This window comes from Dendrobates tinctorius, unplaced genomic scaffold, assembly GCF_039654945.1.
Source record: "Dendrobates tinctorius isolate UK_male_01 unplaced genomic scaffold, ASM3965494v1 ptg000046l, whole genome shotgun sequence".
NCBI lineage: Eukaryota > Metazoa > Chordata > Amphibia > Anura > Dendrobatidae > Dendrobates > Dendrobates tinctorius.
This window is the reverse complement of record NW_027361714.1, coordinates 60,962,464-60,979,309: the sequence shown is the minus strand read 5'-3', so window position 1 is coordinate 60,979,309 and position 16,846 is coordinate 60,962,464. Positions and strand designations below refer to the sequence as shown.

The window sequence follows — 16,846 nt, the reverse complement described above, 5'->3', positions numbered from 1 at the left end:
CACCGCCATTGATATTGGGCGCCCAGGGCCACGGACCGGGTCACCGCTGCTGTGACACATTCCCACCTTGACACCGGCCTGGTACTGAGTACCCCGCTGCCCTGGGTGTGCGAGGGCGACCCAACACCACCTCTTATAATGAATAATAAATGGTTTGCATTTTGCCATCTAGTGCTCATAGTTTTATTTAGAGTTGCAATCAAAATTACTCAACCACCATTGTGAAATAGGTTTATTAGCAAACTGTGATGCTAGTCACTACTTACGGTCATGCCGTGAGGTGGGGAAATCAGGGAGTCTGAAGTGAAAAGCCAGGAGGGTGTGTCATAAACAGAGGGGTGAGGCAAAAGCCTAGTCAGGTCACAGTCCAAAGTCAGAATTGCAAGTAGATAGTGGATCAAGACAAAGGGGCTAGACAGACAGAAGCTTAAAGGCAAATCCAAGGTTGGTCAACAAAGATCAAAATACTAGAACTCAAAGCACAGAGAAAACACACACTAAACTGAACAGAGCTACAACTGCAGAGATAAGAGGTAGACTACCAGTTAAATAGTTAAATAGCCTTAAGCCCCCGTTACACACTGCGATATCGCTATCAATATCGCTGTAAAGTCACCGATTTTGTGACGTTGCAGCGATATTGCTAGCGATATCGCTGCATGTGATACTTACCTCCGACCCGCTCCCCCGCTGGTTATCGCTGATCCCGCGAGAAGCTCCTGGACCATTCCTCGTCGGCCACTTCCTGCGGCGCTTCCTGCTGTGACGACGAGCGACGCGTGGACGCGGGCGGGAGGACGCAGGATCGCCGCGTCTGACAGGTAAGTAGCGATCCCCATCCCCAGCGATGTCGCTGGTGAGATATGCCTGTGTGGCAGCTCACTAGCGACCACCTAGTGATGCACCAGCGATCCTGACCGCGTCATATCGCTGGTCGGGATCGCTGGTGCATCGCTAGGTGTAACGGTACCCTTAGAATCATTCCGAACAGGAGACACCTGTAGGATACCAAGCCCGCCCTGGCCCTGATTAGGTGACTGGACTGTCAGTCACCATACTGACAACTCAGCATACCCAAGCCTCAGACTGGATGGCTGAGCTGCCACTCACCTTACTGAGAGCAGGAAACGTGACATAAACTTGCTGCTGTTTGCAATAAACCAGTGAAACAACAACAGTTTAGCTAAGCACAATTAATATAAGTGTGTTTTCCAAATTCAACACAAAATGCCCCTTTTAATGATTACTTCTGTATTGGAATTATTCAACCCTTTCATAACAAGCATGTTTAGTACTTACTAGAGCACCTTTGTCTGTTATGGATTCATTGTAAGAGTGATGCTTAGCCAGACACCTGATCCTGGCAGTGTTCCTGTGGAATCTTAGCCAATTTTTCATGGGCCATACCCTACAACTAGTATTCTTAGAACAGCTTACTTCATATCCAAACAAAGACTTTCTATTTGGACACTGATCTGTATGAGTATCCGCCTCCAGAGCTTATTTTATATGAAAGGGGAGTTGCCAGTGTCATGTGTAATGGCCGCTCTCTGCTCTCCTGATCTCACTGCATACCGGTCTGTGATGATACCTGATACATCTGCAGGTTCCTCTCAGCTTCAGCTTCCATCTCACAGGCAGTCAGTGTTGCAATATTGTGGCAGAACAGCAGATCTGTGAGAGCTGCAGCTGCTAACGTGTTTATAAGGGGAAAAAGTTCAGTTCTCCTGTTTTGTGTTAGTTACATGTCTCACACTGGTAAGACCTCCTTTCATTTAAAATAATCTCTGGAGGCTGATTCTCATGCAGATTAGCGTCCTGCTATGAATCCTTTTCAGCTAATTTACGTATAAGAAAACAACAATCAAAACAATGAAACCAACATTGACAAAACTAATGTCCACCAGTGTATGCAAGGAAAGATAATAACTTCCCATATGTAAATTCCTTTAAAGAAAATTACATTTTTAACTTTCTGTTGTCTCCCATGAGCAACTGTAGATACACTTGCATCAAAATGATTAAACCTCCATTTGCAAATTAGATTTATTAACACATTTTTAAAAACTTTCTGCTGTTTGCAATAAACAGACCAAACAAATACAATATAAATATCTTAATACAATAGAACAAGTGGTTTCTTTAAAGGGAACATGTCAGTAGGATGAACCCTTCTAAGTCATCTATATGGACATCAGTTTTGTCAATGTTAGTTTCAATGCTTTGGTTGTTGTCACAAGTTGACCATGTGCTCAGCCTCAGCCATATACCCATATAAACTGCTGCATCTTACTAAGCTCTAGTAAGTCATCATAAGGTCCCTCGTGTCTTATGTGACATAATTGATAAGTGTTACAGTACAGTACCAGCTTTTGATATAACATGTGTTCTTACAGTTTTCAGACTTCCGTGAGATGCCAGGCTTGCAGGAATTGGTGCTATTTTCAAGTGGGATAGAAACAATTGAAAGTGATACTTTCAGATCACTGAATAACCTGAAGGTGTTGGAAGTATGGAACAATAAGCTCACCAATATTCCAAGATCATTTCCCTCAAAACTGGAAGCCCTCAAATTGGGTGATAATTTGATTCAGTCACTTAATCAACAAGACTTTGAAGGTTTAGCCAGACTCAGAGTCCTGGAAATCCAGAATAATCTGCTCAATACATTATCATTTGAGGTCTTTTCTTCACTTAGTAACTTACAGACCCTTATTCTGGAAGGGAATAGTATACACTCAGTAGCTGGCGTGGCCAGATTGCCCAATCTCAAATACCTGAATATGGAGAAAAATAAACTGATGTTCTTCTATGACAACTTCTTCACACATTTCCCAAGCTTACAATATCTCAGGTTAGCTGGAAATCAGTTTGTTAGAGTTCCACCACAACTGCCTAAATCCCTACTATCCTTGAGGTTAGAGAGAAATCATATAAAAAACATGCGTGTCAGAGATTTGAGGCAGCTAGAAAATCTGTTTGATCTTAATCTTTCTGAAAATCAGTTGTTATCAGTGGATGGACTACAAGTTATTACCAATCTGACAACTTTAGATCTTTCCAAGAACCAACTCTCAACTTTCCCTCACAAACTGCCAACAAAGTTACAGAGACTTGACTACAGCAATAATCAGATTTCAAGAATAACAGTGCAAGATATGAAAGGCCTCGCCAGCCTGAAACATCTCTTCCTGGATAATAATGGCATGGTTGTGTTTGAAGACAAGGCTCTTCAGTGGTGTGGTCACTTGTCCAACCTAGCTATGGAGCAAAATCTTCTAACTTCTATTCCTATGGGGTAAGTGCTTACTAAATAATGAGAAAATGGCTAAATGTTAAATTGTAAAAATTTAATGAGGTTTTTCTTTTTTATAGCAAAATCAGAAATGCCGTAAGGGAAATAGAGTCTGCAAGCTTGAACCATCAAATTATCCAGAACTGGGTTCTAGAATTATTCTACAGGCTTGTTCAGATCTATTTTTTTGCTATATCAGGAATATACTGTATATTCTGCAAACTGAAGTTGTAACGTAGGCGACTATATTGACAAGGAACAAGAACTGATACCCTTTGTAAATATTTTTTTAAAAATTAAAAAATGTTAATTACACTTTCCCTATACAATAAAAAAAAGGTATGTTAACGCCTTCCAATTCATCATATGTCAACGTGAAAATTTTTTGGCGAATGCTAAATGAATGGATGCGAACACCAAGCTATAGCCCTTGCTTTCCTCTACTATATCTACCATAGAAGAGAGTTGAGGATCTTCCCCTATTGGCTAAAAAAAATTAGATTTATATACAGGTAAAAGGCACAGCAACAAAAGGTCATATTTACACCATGAGGATGCTTTTTTTTTCTTACTTTATTGAGCTTAATTTTCTTTTTTATGTTTTTGAGTCTTACTAAGAGACTTAAAACTGTTATCATTTAATTGCTTACATAATGCTTTGGGATACCTAGTATTCCAAATCATTACTGTGCCAGAGTATTACTGACTGGTAATCTATAAGGCCATACTGCTTAGGCTACGTCCACACGGTCAGTAATTGGCAGCGCTTTGGACGCATCACATGTCCACTGCGTCCAAAGCGCTGCCAGCTTTTGAACGCAAGTGAATCCGCATGTGTTTGTGAGCAGGTAGTGGGATGAGTAACTGACCGGAGGCAGAGCAAGGGTTAACGTGGGATTTATTTGAACAGTGGATACGCCACGCAGGGAGGAAAGGGGATAAAACTGATTTGAGCAGGAATTGTTAACGTGCAATGAAACAGGTGTAGGCAATTTAAAGGGGAAGTCCATCCAGTAATGTAACACTTATCAGTCCGACAACGTCAGATTCTGAAATACTGGATTCAAGCAGTGGCACCAAGGCAATGGCCCATAAGGGGTATGGCGTCATCCTGAGGAAGATGGCGCTCCGTTTCCTGGTGGCGATTGTAAATCCTCGTCGTCCTGACAGGGGTACTGGGTCCAGGAGACAAAGTAGAGGTACAGTCACAGTCTCTAACACTGCCAGAGTATGATGTTACTCAGCAGATGCAAGCGGGTGTATCAGGATACAGTTCACAGCGGGTCACATGGCTTTTCGGTCTCAGCATGCGCGCTTCTATGTCCTGACAGAGAACTTTGTCACTCACGGTCTCCGGTGTCAGCGTACCTTTCACCGGTTTCTGTTGGCAGTCTCTGGTTGAGGGTCTGAGGCTCCTAAGGCTTGGGCCTACTCCGTCCCGTTGCACAAAGGTCGGAGCTCTGGCTATATCCTCCTGCACGCTGCATGTTCCCGCCAAGTCTTCCCGGCTTCCTGCATGCTGCAGTTTCTTTTGTATAACCACGCCCCCTAACACTAAGTGCAAAGGTTGGTCCGGGGTTTTAAGCTTTCCCTCATGCAACTTGGGTGACAGCCCCGAAAGTTCCGGATCCGCAGCGGAAAAGGTACGCCTGGTCCGGTTCTTCTCTTATGTTCCATAACGGCCAGTTCTAATTGAACCTCAATTGTTTCTGGTCACCGCACTTTGCGGTCCTCCTCTAGTGTTCTCAACATCTGAATAAGAGTCCGATTGATCCGCTCACGTGCTCCATTGCCTTGAGGATGATAAGGCATTGTCCGAGATTTTACAATTTGATATAAGCGATGCAGTTCTTCCATTACTCGTCCCAGAAAACAGGCACCCTGGTGTGAGTGGATTCTCTTTGGACATCTGTTCTTGCAGATGGCATGTGCTGCGGATTCTGCTGTTTGGTCCTGAGTCGGGGTCACAACGGCAAATTTGGTGAAATGAGCCATCATTACCAAGCAATGTTCATACCCTTGATGAGCAGGGCCTATAGTCAAGTACTCAATCACTTCTAAAGGTGCCGAGGTCACAATCGTTTGTGTAGGGGCTCTCTGTTTTGGGGGTTTGGCCAACTCACAGCTCCTACAGAGCCGGCACACTTCTACTACCGACTTCAGCAAGGGGTGGTAAACTAGTTTCTGTAGCCACTGAAAGGTCTTCTCCTGGCTAAAGTGAGCTCCTCTCTCATGTGCCTCCATGGCCACTTTGTGCAACAGCGTCTCAGGGACCACCACTTGCCAAGTGGCGGACAGGGCCTGTTGTAATTAGATCTTCCGAAACAACAGTCCATTTTCTAATTGCAGTCTCTCCCATTGCCAAAGAATTTGTAATGCCCCGGACACAGGGCCTCCTTCTCACTCCGGCGGGGCAGTTGTTTAAGAGCCACCCACTGTCATATTTGTGCGAGCTTGCCTTCTTCCTGTTGAATCTGTACCCACTCATCACGAGGCTGCCCTAATACATTTTCCCAGTGCACTGCTTGTACCTGTCCCTGCGTAGCTGCCAAAGTCCTGGCAGACCCTTGAAACTCAGGAACTTCTTCAGCCTCCAGCTCTTCATCTCAGTTATGACCAGGCTTCCTGTGTGTCACCCCAGGGAGTGCATTTGCATGAGTGTTTTGGCTCCCGTTCTGTAAGCGATTTTATACCAATATTTGGCCATTCGTGCCACCCAGCGTTGCTCCAGAGCTCCCAACTTTGCGTTCTCCAAGTGAGCCAGGGGGTTGTTATCAGTATCTATACTGTCCTCATACACGTTAGCAGGGTGTGTAATGAGACATGTAGCTAAACCCCCTGTCTTCTTTAAGAAAAAAGGCTGTAAAATTGTAACCTTCCTTTATTGATTGCAGATGTGACAGGAAAGGGTGAAACTACAGAATGCAATAACAGGAGCATTTCAGAATATATAACTGCACAGAGCATAAAATACAGATAGTCTGCAATACACAGTAACATGAGGTAATACATAGGTACCATGAGGTAATACATAGGTTCCATGAGGTAATACATAGGTACCATGAGGTAATACATAGGTACCATGAGGTAATACATAGGTACCATGAGGTAATACATAGCTGATGATTACCTATTTAATACAACAAACGTTATAAACACAGGATTATAACACCTAGATAGTGCTTACCAACTATGCTTAGAGCAGGCTGTTTAAGAAGCATGAAGAACACGAATGGTGTAGTTTCTCCTAAGACAAATGGAGGAATAATGGCTGCTGTTCCCCTCACAGTGTCATAAACAAGACTATGATGTAACAGGAACAATCCCACAATACATTGCAAATTAAACTAGAATCTATGCATTAAACGGCCAGCAGGTGGTGCTGTTACCTTACAGTATGAAATATATGAAGGATTAATACACACAAAAATACAATGTCTGTAATAATCGAAGACATAAAAATTGACTAGACCTTCTAGACAGCAATTATATGGCTGGACAGAACAGCATGCACTAGGACTTCAGACCCAGACACGTATTCCGTGAACTTCTCTGTCATAGCCCATACTAATGCCAACAGCTCCAACTTGAACGAACTGTAGTTGTCTGGGTTCCGCTTGGAGTCATTGAGCAAACGACTCGCATAGGCAATCACCCGCTCTTTTTTGTCTTGAATCTGAGACAATACAGCTCCGAGTCCATGCATGCTAACATCAATATGGAGGGTGAAGGGTTGAGAGAAGTCAGCGTAAGCTAGGACAGGTGCTTCTGTCAAGGCACTTTCAAGGCCTGGAATGCCTTCTCCTGTCGCTCTCCCCACTGAATCGTCTTGTTTTTGGCACCATCCCGCAGTGTTTACTGTTTGCTGACTATGGGAATGTACCATTAGGCATCCTTTCATGGCATTGATGACTCCTCCTACCTACTGAAAGGTCTAACCAAAAAAAAAATAAGGCAATGATTCATTAAAGTGTGTATAGCAGAAAAGTGGTGGAAAACAATTCGATAAGTTGCAATATTTTTGCACAAGACAAAGTTGTGCAAAAATGTTGCGACTTTTGGCACTTTTCCTCCAGTATTGAGCAGATCTGCCAAAATAGGAAGAGATTGGGAGGAGGCAGGGAGTTGCTACATCTACTTGTCACATTTTTCAAAACTGATGGCATTCCTTACACCTGAAATGTTACGTCAATCCCTGACTAAAGTAACATTTTTGTCGAGGCGCAACGTCACTGATAAGATGCAGTAAAATCATTAAGTCGCGTGCGCCTCTTAATAAATTTGGCACATCTTATTGCTGCATGCCCCTTCATTAAGAATTCTGTACCAAACTCCGGCCTTAAGTAATTGAGTCCATTGTTCTTAACCCCTTTCCTTCATTGGATGTAATATTCCATCCATGTGCCCTGGGCCCTAATTACCATGGACGGAATATTACGTCATAGCGATAAGCGGCGCCCACGTGGTGAGCGCCGCTTATCGCGGCCGGGTGTCAGCTAATTATCATAGCAGACACCTGGCACAATGTGTCAGGGGCGGTCACGGACCGCCCCCTGACATGTTAACCCCTTGTACACCGCGATTAAACACGATCGCGGTGTACCGGGGGTTAAAGGGAAGCATCGGCAGGGAGGGGGCTCCCTCCGTGCTTCCCTGAGCCCCCCACGGCAGCGCAATGTGCAGCGCTGCTGTGGGGGTCTCCTTTCCTGCAGGTCCCCGGATCCAATATGGCGGCGGGGACCTCCGGGGGCCTGCAAAGCGCAGGCAAGGAGGAAACCTGCACACTGCCTGTGACAGATTGCTGATCTGTCACAGCGATCTGTGATGTGACAGACCAGCGATCTGTCACAGGACAGTGATGTCCCACCTGGGACATTGTAATAAAGTAAAAAAAATAAAAAAAAAGTGTAAAAATAATTTAAAAAAAATCGCTAAATAAATTCAAGAAAAAAAAAATATTCCCCAATAAATTCATTTTTTGGAAATAAAAAAAAACAAAAACAAAATAAAAGTACACATATTTGGTATCGCCGCGTCCGTAACGACCCGCCCTATAAAACTGTCCCATTAGTTAACCCCTTAAGCAAACCCCTTAAAAAAAAAAACGAAGCAACAAATAATGATTTATTATCATACCGCCGAACAAAAAGTGCAATAACGCGCGATCAAAAAGACGCATATAAATATCCATGGTACCGCTGAAAACGGCATCTTGTCCCGCAAAAAACGAGCTGCCACACAGCATCATCAGTGAAAAAATAAAAAAGTTATAGCTCACAGAATAAAGCGATGCAAAAATAATTATTTTTTTATATAAAATTTTTTTCATTGCATAAAAGCGCCAAAACATAAAAAAAGATATACATGGGGTATCGCTGTAACCGTACTGACCTGAAGAAGAAAACCGCTTTATCAATTTTATGGCAGGCGGAACGGCGTAAGGGCACCACCCAAAGGAAATTCATGAAACGCTGGTTTTTGTAAATTTTGCGTCCCAAAAAACAAAATAAAAAGCGATCAAAAAATGTTACGTGCCCGAAAATGGTACCAATAAAAACGTCAACTCGTCCCGCAAAAAATAAGACCTCACATGACTTGGTGGGTCAAAATATGGACAAATTATAGCTCTCAATATGTGGTGATGCAAAAACTATTTTTACAATAAAAAGCGTCTTTTAGAGTGTGACAGCGGCCAAATATAAATACCGCCATAAATAGTAAATCAAACCCCCCCGTTATCACCCCCTTAGTTAGGGAAAAATAATAAAATTTAAAAAATGTATTTATTTCCATTTTCCCATTAGGGTTAGGGCTAGGGTTAGGGCTAAGGCTAGGGTTAGGGTTAGGGCTAGGGTTAGGGGTGCGTTGGGGATAGGGTTGGAGTTAGAATTGGGGTTTTCCACTATTTGCGCACATCAGGTGCTCTCCAAACGCAACATGGCGTCTGATCTCAATTCCAGCCAATTCTATGTTGAAAAAGTCGAATGGTGGTCCTTCCCTTCCAAGCTCTGCCATGCGCCCAAACAGTGTTTTACCCCTACATATGGGGTATCAGGGTACTCAGGACAATTTGCAAAACAACTTTTGGGGTTCAATTTCTCCTGTTGCTCTTAGGAAAATAAAAAATTGGGGGCAAAAATATCATTTTTGTGGGAAAAAAAATGATTTTTTTATTTTCACACCTGGGCGTTATAAACTTCTGTGAACCCCTTGGGGGTTCAAAGTGCTCACCACACATCTAGATAAGTTCCTTGGGGGGTCTAGTTTCCAAAATGGTGACATTTGTGGGGGGAGTCCACTGTTTTGGTACATCAGGGGCTTTCCAAACGCGACATGGTGTCCGATCTCAAATCCAGCCAAAATCGTCAAATGGTGCTGCTTCCCTTCCGAGCTCTGCCATGCGCCCAAATAGTGGTCTACCCCCACATATGGGGTATCAGCGTACTCAGGACAAATTGCACAATAACTGTTAGGGTCCTGTTACCCTTGGGAAAATAAAAATTGGGGTGAAAAGATCATTTTGTGGAAAAAATATGATTTTTTAATTGTACCGCTGTACATTATAAACTTCTGTGAAGCCCTTGTGGGTTCAAAGTTCTCACCACATATCTAGATAAGTTCCTTGGGGGGTCTAGTTTCCAAAATGGGGTCACTTGTGGGGAGTTTCCACTGTTTAGGTACATCAGGGGCTCTCCAAACGTGACATGGCGTCCGATCTGAATTCCAGCCAATTTTGCATTGTAAAAGTCAAACGGCGCTCCTTCCCTTCTGAGCTCTGCCATGCGCCGAAACAGTGGTTCCCCCCCACATATAAGGTATCAGCATACTCAGGACAAATTGCACAATAATTTTTGCAGTCCAATTTCTCCTGTTACCCTTGGTAAAATAAAAAAAATTGAACCTGAAGTATTTTTTTTGTGAAAAAAAGTTAAATGTTCATTTTTTAAAAATATTTAAAAAATTCCTGTGAAGCACTTGAAGGGTTAATAAACTCCTTGAATGTGGTTTTGAGCACCTTAAGGGGTGCAGTTTTTAGAATGGTGTCACTTTTGGGTATTTTCTATTATATAGACCCCTCAAAGTGGCTTCAAATGTGATGTGGTCCGTAAAAATAAAATGGTGTTGTAAAAATGAGAAATCGCTGGTCAATTTTAAACCCTTATAACTTCCTAACAAAAAAAAATTTTGGTTCCAAAATTGTGCTGATGTAAAGTAAATATGTGGGAAATGTTACTTATTAAGTTTTTTTGTGTGCCATATCTCTGTGATTTAAGGGCATAAAAATTCAAAGGTGGAAAATTGCGAAATTTTCAAAATTTTTGCCAAATTTCCATTTTTTTCACAAATAAACGCAAGTTATATGAATGAAATTTTACCACTAACATGAAGTACAATATGTCACGAGAAAACAATGTCAGAATCACCGGGATCCATGGAAGCGTTCCAGAGTTATGGCCTCATAAAAGGACAGTGGTCAAAATTGTACAAATTGGCCCGGGAGTTAACGTGCAAACCACCCTTGGTAGTGAAGGGGTTAAACTGTCCTTCTCCCACGTAGGAGACAACTAAAATTTTACACTAAATGTATTCCAACTTTTTCAAGAAGACAGGCACCCTTCCAATTCTACAAATTGACTTAACTAATTCAACTTTCTTTAATTACTCATCCAACTTGTTATGCTCCTCATGTATCACCTAATGTTCAAATCCTAACCTACAAAACCTTGTCCGATTGTGCTCCTGCCTACCTACAGCCATCCTTCATGCAACCTCTGCTTCATCAATGATCCTGACTCTTCTACTATTATCTGCACCTGACAAAATTAGAGCTTATTAATTTCTTATAATTTTTCATTTGCTACAGTCATATGTAAAAGTTTGGGCACCCCTATTAATGTTAACCTTTTTTCTTTATAACAATTTTGGTTTTTGCAACAGCTATTTCAGTTTCATATATCTAATAACTGATGGACTCAGTTATATTTCTGGATTCAAATGAGGTTTATTGTACTAACAGAAAATGTGCAATCCGCATTTAAACAAAATTTGATCGGTGCAAAAGTATGGGCACCCTTATCATTTTCTTGATTTGAACACTCCTAACTACTTTTTACTGACTTTCTGAAGCACTAAATTGGTTTTGTAACCTCATTGAGCTTTGAACTTCATAGCCAGGTGTATCAAATCATGAGAAAAGGTATTTAAGGTGGCCACTTGCAAGTAGTTCTCCTATTTGATTCTCCTATGAAGAGTGGCATCATGGGCTCCTCAAAACAACTCTCAAATGATCTGAAAACAAAGATTATTCAACATAGCTTTTCAGGGGAAGGATACAAAAAGTTGTCTCAGAGATTTAACCTGTCAGTTTCCACTGTGAGGAACATAGTAAGGAAATGGAAGAACACAGGTACAGTTCTTGTTAAGCCCAGAAGTGGCAGGCCAAGAAAAATATCAGAAAGGCAGAGAAGAAGAATGGTGAGAACAGTCAAGGACAATCCACAGACCACCTCCAAAGACCTGCAGCATCATCTTGCTGCAGATGGTGTCACTGTGCATCGGTCAACAATACAGCGCACTTTGCACAAGGAGAAGCTGTATGGGAGAGTGATGCGAAAGAAGCCGTTTCTGCAAGCACGCCACAAACAGAGTCGCCTGAGGTATGCAAAAGCACATTTGGACAAGCCAGTTACATTTTGGAAGAAGGTCCTGTGGACTGATGAAACAAAGATTGAGTTGTTTGGTCATACAAAAAGGCATTATGCATGCGCTGTATTGTTGACCGATGCACAGTGACACCATCTGCAGCAAGATGATGCTGCAGGTCTTTGGAGGTGGTCTGTGGATTGTCCTTGACTGTTCTCACCATTCTTCTTCTCTGCCTTTCTGATATTTTTCTTGGCCTGCCACTTCTGGGCTTAACAAGAACTGTACCTGTGTTCTTCCATTTCCTTACTATGTTCCTCACAGTGGAAACTGACAGGTTAAATCTCTGAGACAACTTTTTGTATCCTTCCCCTGAAAAGCTATGTTGAATAATCTTTGTTTTCAGATCATTTGAGAGTTGTTTTGAGGAGCCCATGATGCCACTCTTCATAGGAGAATCAAATAGGAGAACTACTTGCAAGTGGCCACCTTAAATACCTTTTCTCATGATTTGATACACCTGGCTATGAAGTTCAAAGCTCAATGAGGTTACAAAACCAATTTAGTGCTTCAGGAAGTCAGTAAAAAGTAGTTAGGAGTGTTCAAATCAAGAAAATGATAAGGGTGCCCATACTTTTGCACCGGTCAAATTTTGTTTAAATGCAGATTGCACATTTTCTGTTAGTACAATAAACCTCATTTGAATCCAGAAATATAACTGAGTCCATCAGTTATTAGATATATGAAACTGAAATAGCTGTTGCAAAAACCAAAATTGTTATAAAGAAAAAAGGTTAACATTAATAGGGGTGCCCAAACTTTTACATATGACTGTATGTAAGCTGACAGCAGCATGAGATAAGGACAGAGACCCTGACTCCAAGACATATTACTTATTTTAATGGATGCAGCAGTTATAATGGAATCACAGCCTTCTCTACTGCAGCTCTAGCAGAGCTGAGAAGTTGAGCTGTGTATTATCCCATCCACACAACAACTTTCTGTGTACATTGTATACTGATAGAGATAAGCTAAACAGTGCTGGAGGTGTGGATGAACTAGGAGGCACAAGACAGCTTGTCCTCTAGTGAAAATCACTTGCTAATGAAAGACTCGTATTGAAATAGCAAAACACAGCCCAGTAAGTGACATATCGCCGTAATCAGGGTTTCTGTGCCTATATTATGGTGCTCTCAGATTACACAGCGAAAACCTGGTGAAAGCTTCCCTTTAACAGTAAATTAACTATATTGTTTCTTTACAAATTTTAGACTTCCAGTTACTCTTACAAGGTTAGACCTCAAAGGAAATAAGATTGCTCAAGTTGGGGTCCATGATGTAAAACATTTAAAGCACCTTCAAGTTCTGAACCTTAGAAACAATAAGCTCGCTTCCATAGATGATGACGTTTTAGAATCCCTGCCTCGCTTGAGACACCTCTACTTAGACGGAAACCCCTGGAACTGCACCTGTAGCCTTCTTAAGGTCAGAAGACTACTCATTGATAAAGGGACTGACATCAAGGAAGGACAGTGTGCCGAGCCACCATACTGCCGTGGGGAAAGATGGATGTCTTCTAATACAATGCTAAGAGGGTGTGAAACCTCCTATAATTTTGAGAAAAACAGAGAAAGTAAGAAAAAGCTGAAGGCTTCAGAGATCTCATATAGGAGCCCTCACATGGATGAAGATGAGGATTACGATTATGATACAGAATACTGATGTAAATAGATATCAGCAAAGGAGACCTACAACTTTCAGAAACTGCAGCAAATATTGTAAAGTAACAAAATAAACTATCCCAGTGATCCAGCGCTGATATTGTGGTGGTCTTTGTTCACAAGCAGTAAGCATGGGACCACTTCAGTAGTCATGTGATGTACTACCGACATCATCGTTTTGTGATGAGAACCATGATGTCAGTAGTATGGCACAAGACTGCTTTCAAGCCTCCGAAAAGTGACCTCTGCAGAAAATTAATGACCACAATGACCTATTGAGCATCAGCGTGAAATTGGAAAGACGAGATGCTGACAGTTTATTTTGTTAGCTTTTACTATTTGCAGCTGTTTAATAAAGAGAACCATTTTGATCGTGCGGCGATTAAGCCGCATCGAGATCAAGAAGTGTTTAACAATAACGAGATACATTTAAAACACTTTATTTCAACAAAATATTAAAAATTCATAGAAGACAAACAGCACTTACATAAATTCTGTTTGCTGGATATGTATTCTAGCAATTGGTGCAATTTTCCTATAGTGGAACCTGTTCATATCGGCATCGCACTATATCGCACTTGTGGAACCACCTGATCCGCTGGACCCACTATTCCTAGACACAAGGCATTTTCCGGTCACTATACCTACCTTTGTGTCCATAATTTTTCAGGAGTATACTCCCCTTGTGAGGATTACAAATGTGTATCCCCACATGTCCATATTGATGTCTGGAAATCTTTTGGTCCCCATGCGGATATGGTGTTTTTTTCTGTGCAATACAGTCAATTAATTATGTTTTCAGTACTACCATTTTCTGTGCATTATGGCTATACACTTAACTAATTAGGAGATCTGTCTAAACTATAGATAGGGTATATATTCACTAATATATTGGTGAATATTGCTAGAACTGTCCTCCCCTTTGTGGTTTGAGGCACCTTTTTAATATTACTGTTTGTCTTCTAGGAATTTTTAATATTTTGTTGAAATAAAGTGTTTTAAATGTATCTCGTTATTGTTAAACACTTCTTGATCTCGATGCGTCATAATTGCCGCATGATCAAAATGGTTCTCTATGATGTGGAGCGTTGCCCGCTCCTTGCGTGAGGAAAATGGGCTTGGGTATTATGTTTACTGTTTAATAAAGAGGTGGATAACTCTTTACACAAAAGTTTTTATGTGACAATCAGTAAGTGATTACAGCAAACCAAATGTGGCACAGACAAACTTGCAAAGTTTTTGGGAGGTTTCATTAGTGGCCAGAAAATGTGCTAGTCTCCTCTATTTCCATTAGAGTCCTTGACGTTCCAAGAGAGTCAGCAAGTATGAGCTCAGCGTCTATATGGTATTCCATAATATGTTTGTTACTACTTTGTAAATAATTCTTATGAAAAAAAGAAATTAATTTATACACAATTTTCTAAACAGTGTAAAGACTAAATTAATGAGACACCGACACACTACTTCTATTACAGCTTTTAAGACACCCCATTCTAAATCCATAAGCAATAATATGGAGTGTTACTTCCTTTGGAGCTATAAAAACTTCCTCTTTTCTAGGAAAGCTTTCTACAAGATTTTGAAGTGTGCCAGCACGAATATTTGCCTATTTAGCCAAATGGGCATTTGTGAGGAGACACTGATATTCTGATGTTAGATTGGAGGACTGGGCAATCTCCATTCTAGTTCATCCTAAAGGTGTTTGATCAGGGCCGGACTGGGACTAAAATTCAGCCCTGGCATTTGAAGTTACACAGGCCCACTAGTCACATGGTGACTATATAATATCTTTGTACACTTGTAGTTTACAAGAAGTGAGAGGAGATTAACACGACTATATAACATGTAGTCACAGCTGTGCCCAGTATTTCAGCTCAGTCCTATTTATTGCTTTTAGGTACAGTACTCCTCCCAAATCTCTGTCCCCTTTTGTATGCATGATTACAGAATTCCTGGCAGAACTGCTCTCTATTGGGCAACCAGACCCCCTGGTCATAGCTGCCCCTATCATACCTCCCATCTTTTGAAGAAGGGAAAGATGGACAAAGACTGCGGCGCGCGCAGCGTGGCGCTGCAAATTTTGGCCACGCCCAGCCACACCCATTTCACAACTAGTCACACCCATGTCCACACCTAATCGCACCCATTCAGCACTGCTGATCACACTGACTGGTACTGAGGGCACAGTGGCTGGCATTATGGGCACACTGACTGGCACTAAGGAAGAGAGAAAACAGAGAGAGAGAGAAAAAAGAAAACAGAGAGAGCGAGAAAAAAAGAACACGGAGAGAAAGAAGAAAGAACAGAGAGAAAGAAAGGGGAAAGAAAGAAAGAACAGTGAGAGACAAAGAAAGAACAGTGAGAGACAGAGAAAGAACAGAGAGAGAAAGAAAGAGGGGAAAGAAAGAAAGAACAGAGAGAGACAGAGAAAGAACAGAGAGAGAAAGAAAGAAGTAAAGAAAAGAAAGAACAGAGAGAAAGAGAGGAAAGAAAAAGAAAGAAAGAACAGAGAGAGAAAAAAGAAAGATTAGAGAAAGAAAGAACAGAAAGAGAAAGAAAATGAGGGAAAGACAGAACAGAGAATGAAAGAACAGAGAAAGAAAGAAAAAGAGAGAAAGAAATAAAGAAAGATTCTACAAAGATACTATAGCAGCCTGGCTCCCATTGTAGTGCCCACCTGAGCCTCCCGGTGCAGGACCTATCATGATCCGCTCACATGGCCGGCATCCCCGATTCCAAGGCGATCCTGCTGTCTGCGCTGTCGGAGGAGGACACGGTGATGGATCTGAAGCATTCCTGGTTCCGTCACAATCTCCTCAAGAAATTATCTCATTTCCGGTCAGCTTCCAGCACATCACTTCAGGTGGAACGTCATGTGTGTGTTTTAAAATGCTCCTCGGGGCTCCGCCGTGTACTCCTGTGTCCGTGGGAAAAGCCTGCTTTGTATGCTTTGTACACAATTGGCTCCGCTCCGTACATCCCGTACACATATGGCTCCACTCCATACACACACGGCTCCACTCTGTCCACCTCGTACACACGTGGCTCCTCTCCGTACACCTCGTACACACACGGCTCCACTCCGTCCACCTCGTACACGCGTGGCTCCTCTCCGTACACCTCGTACACACGCGGTTCCGCTCCGTACACCTCGTACACACGGCTCCTCTCCGTACACCTCGTACAC

General features: G+C 42.0%; 1 protein-coding gene across 1 annotated transcript; it reads left to right on the top strand.

The window, feature by feature from the left end:
• The first annotated feature begins 2,414 nt into the window (after nucleotides 1-2,414).
• Nucleotides 2,415-13,660, top strand: LOC141089657 (nephrocan-like). The gene is made up of 2 exons (XM_073576141.1): nucleotides 2,415-3,298; nucleotides 13,210-13,660. The coding sequence occupies exons 1-2, from the start codon at nucleotides 2,415-2,417 to the stop codon at nucleotides 13,658-13,660; spliced, it is 1,335 nt and encodes a 444-aa protein (XP_073432242.1).
• The last annotated feature ends 3,186 nt before the right edge of the window (nucleotides 13,661-16,846 follow it).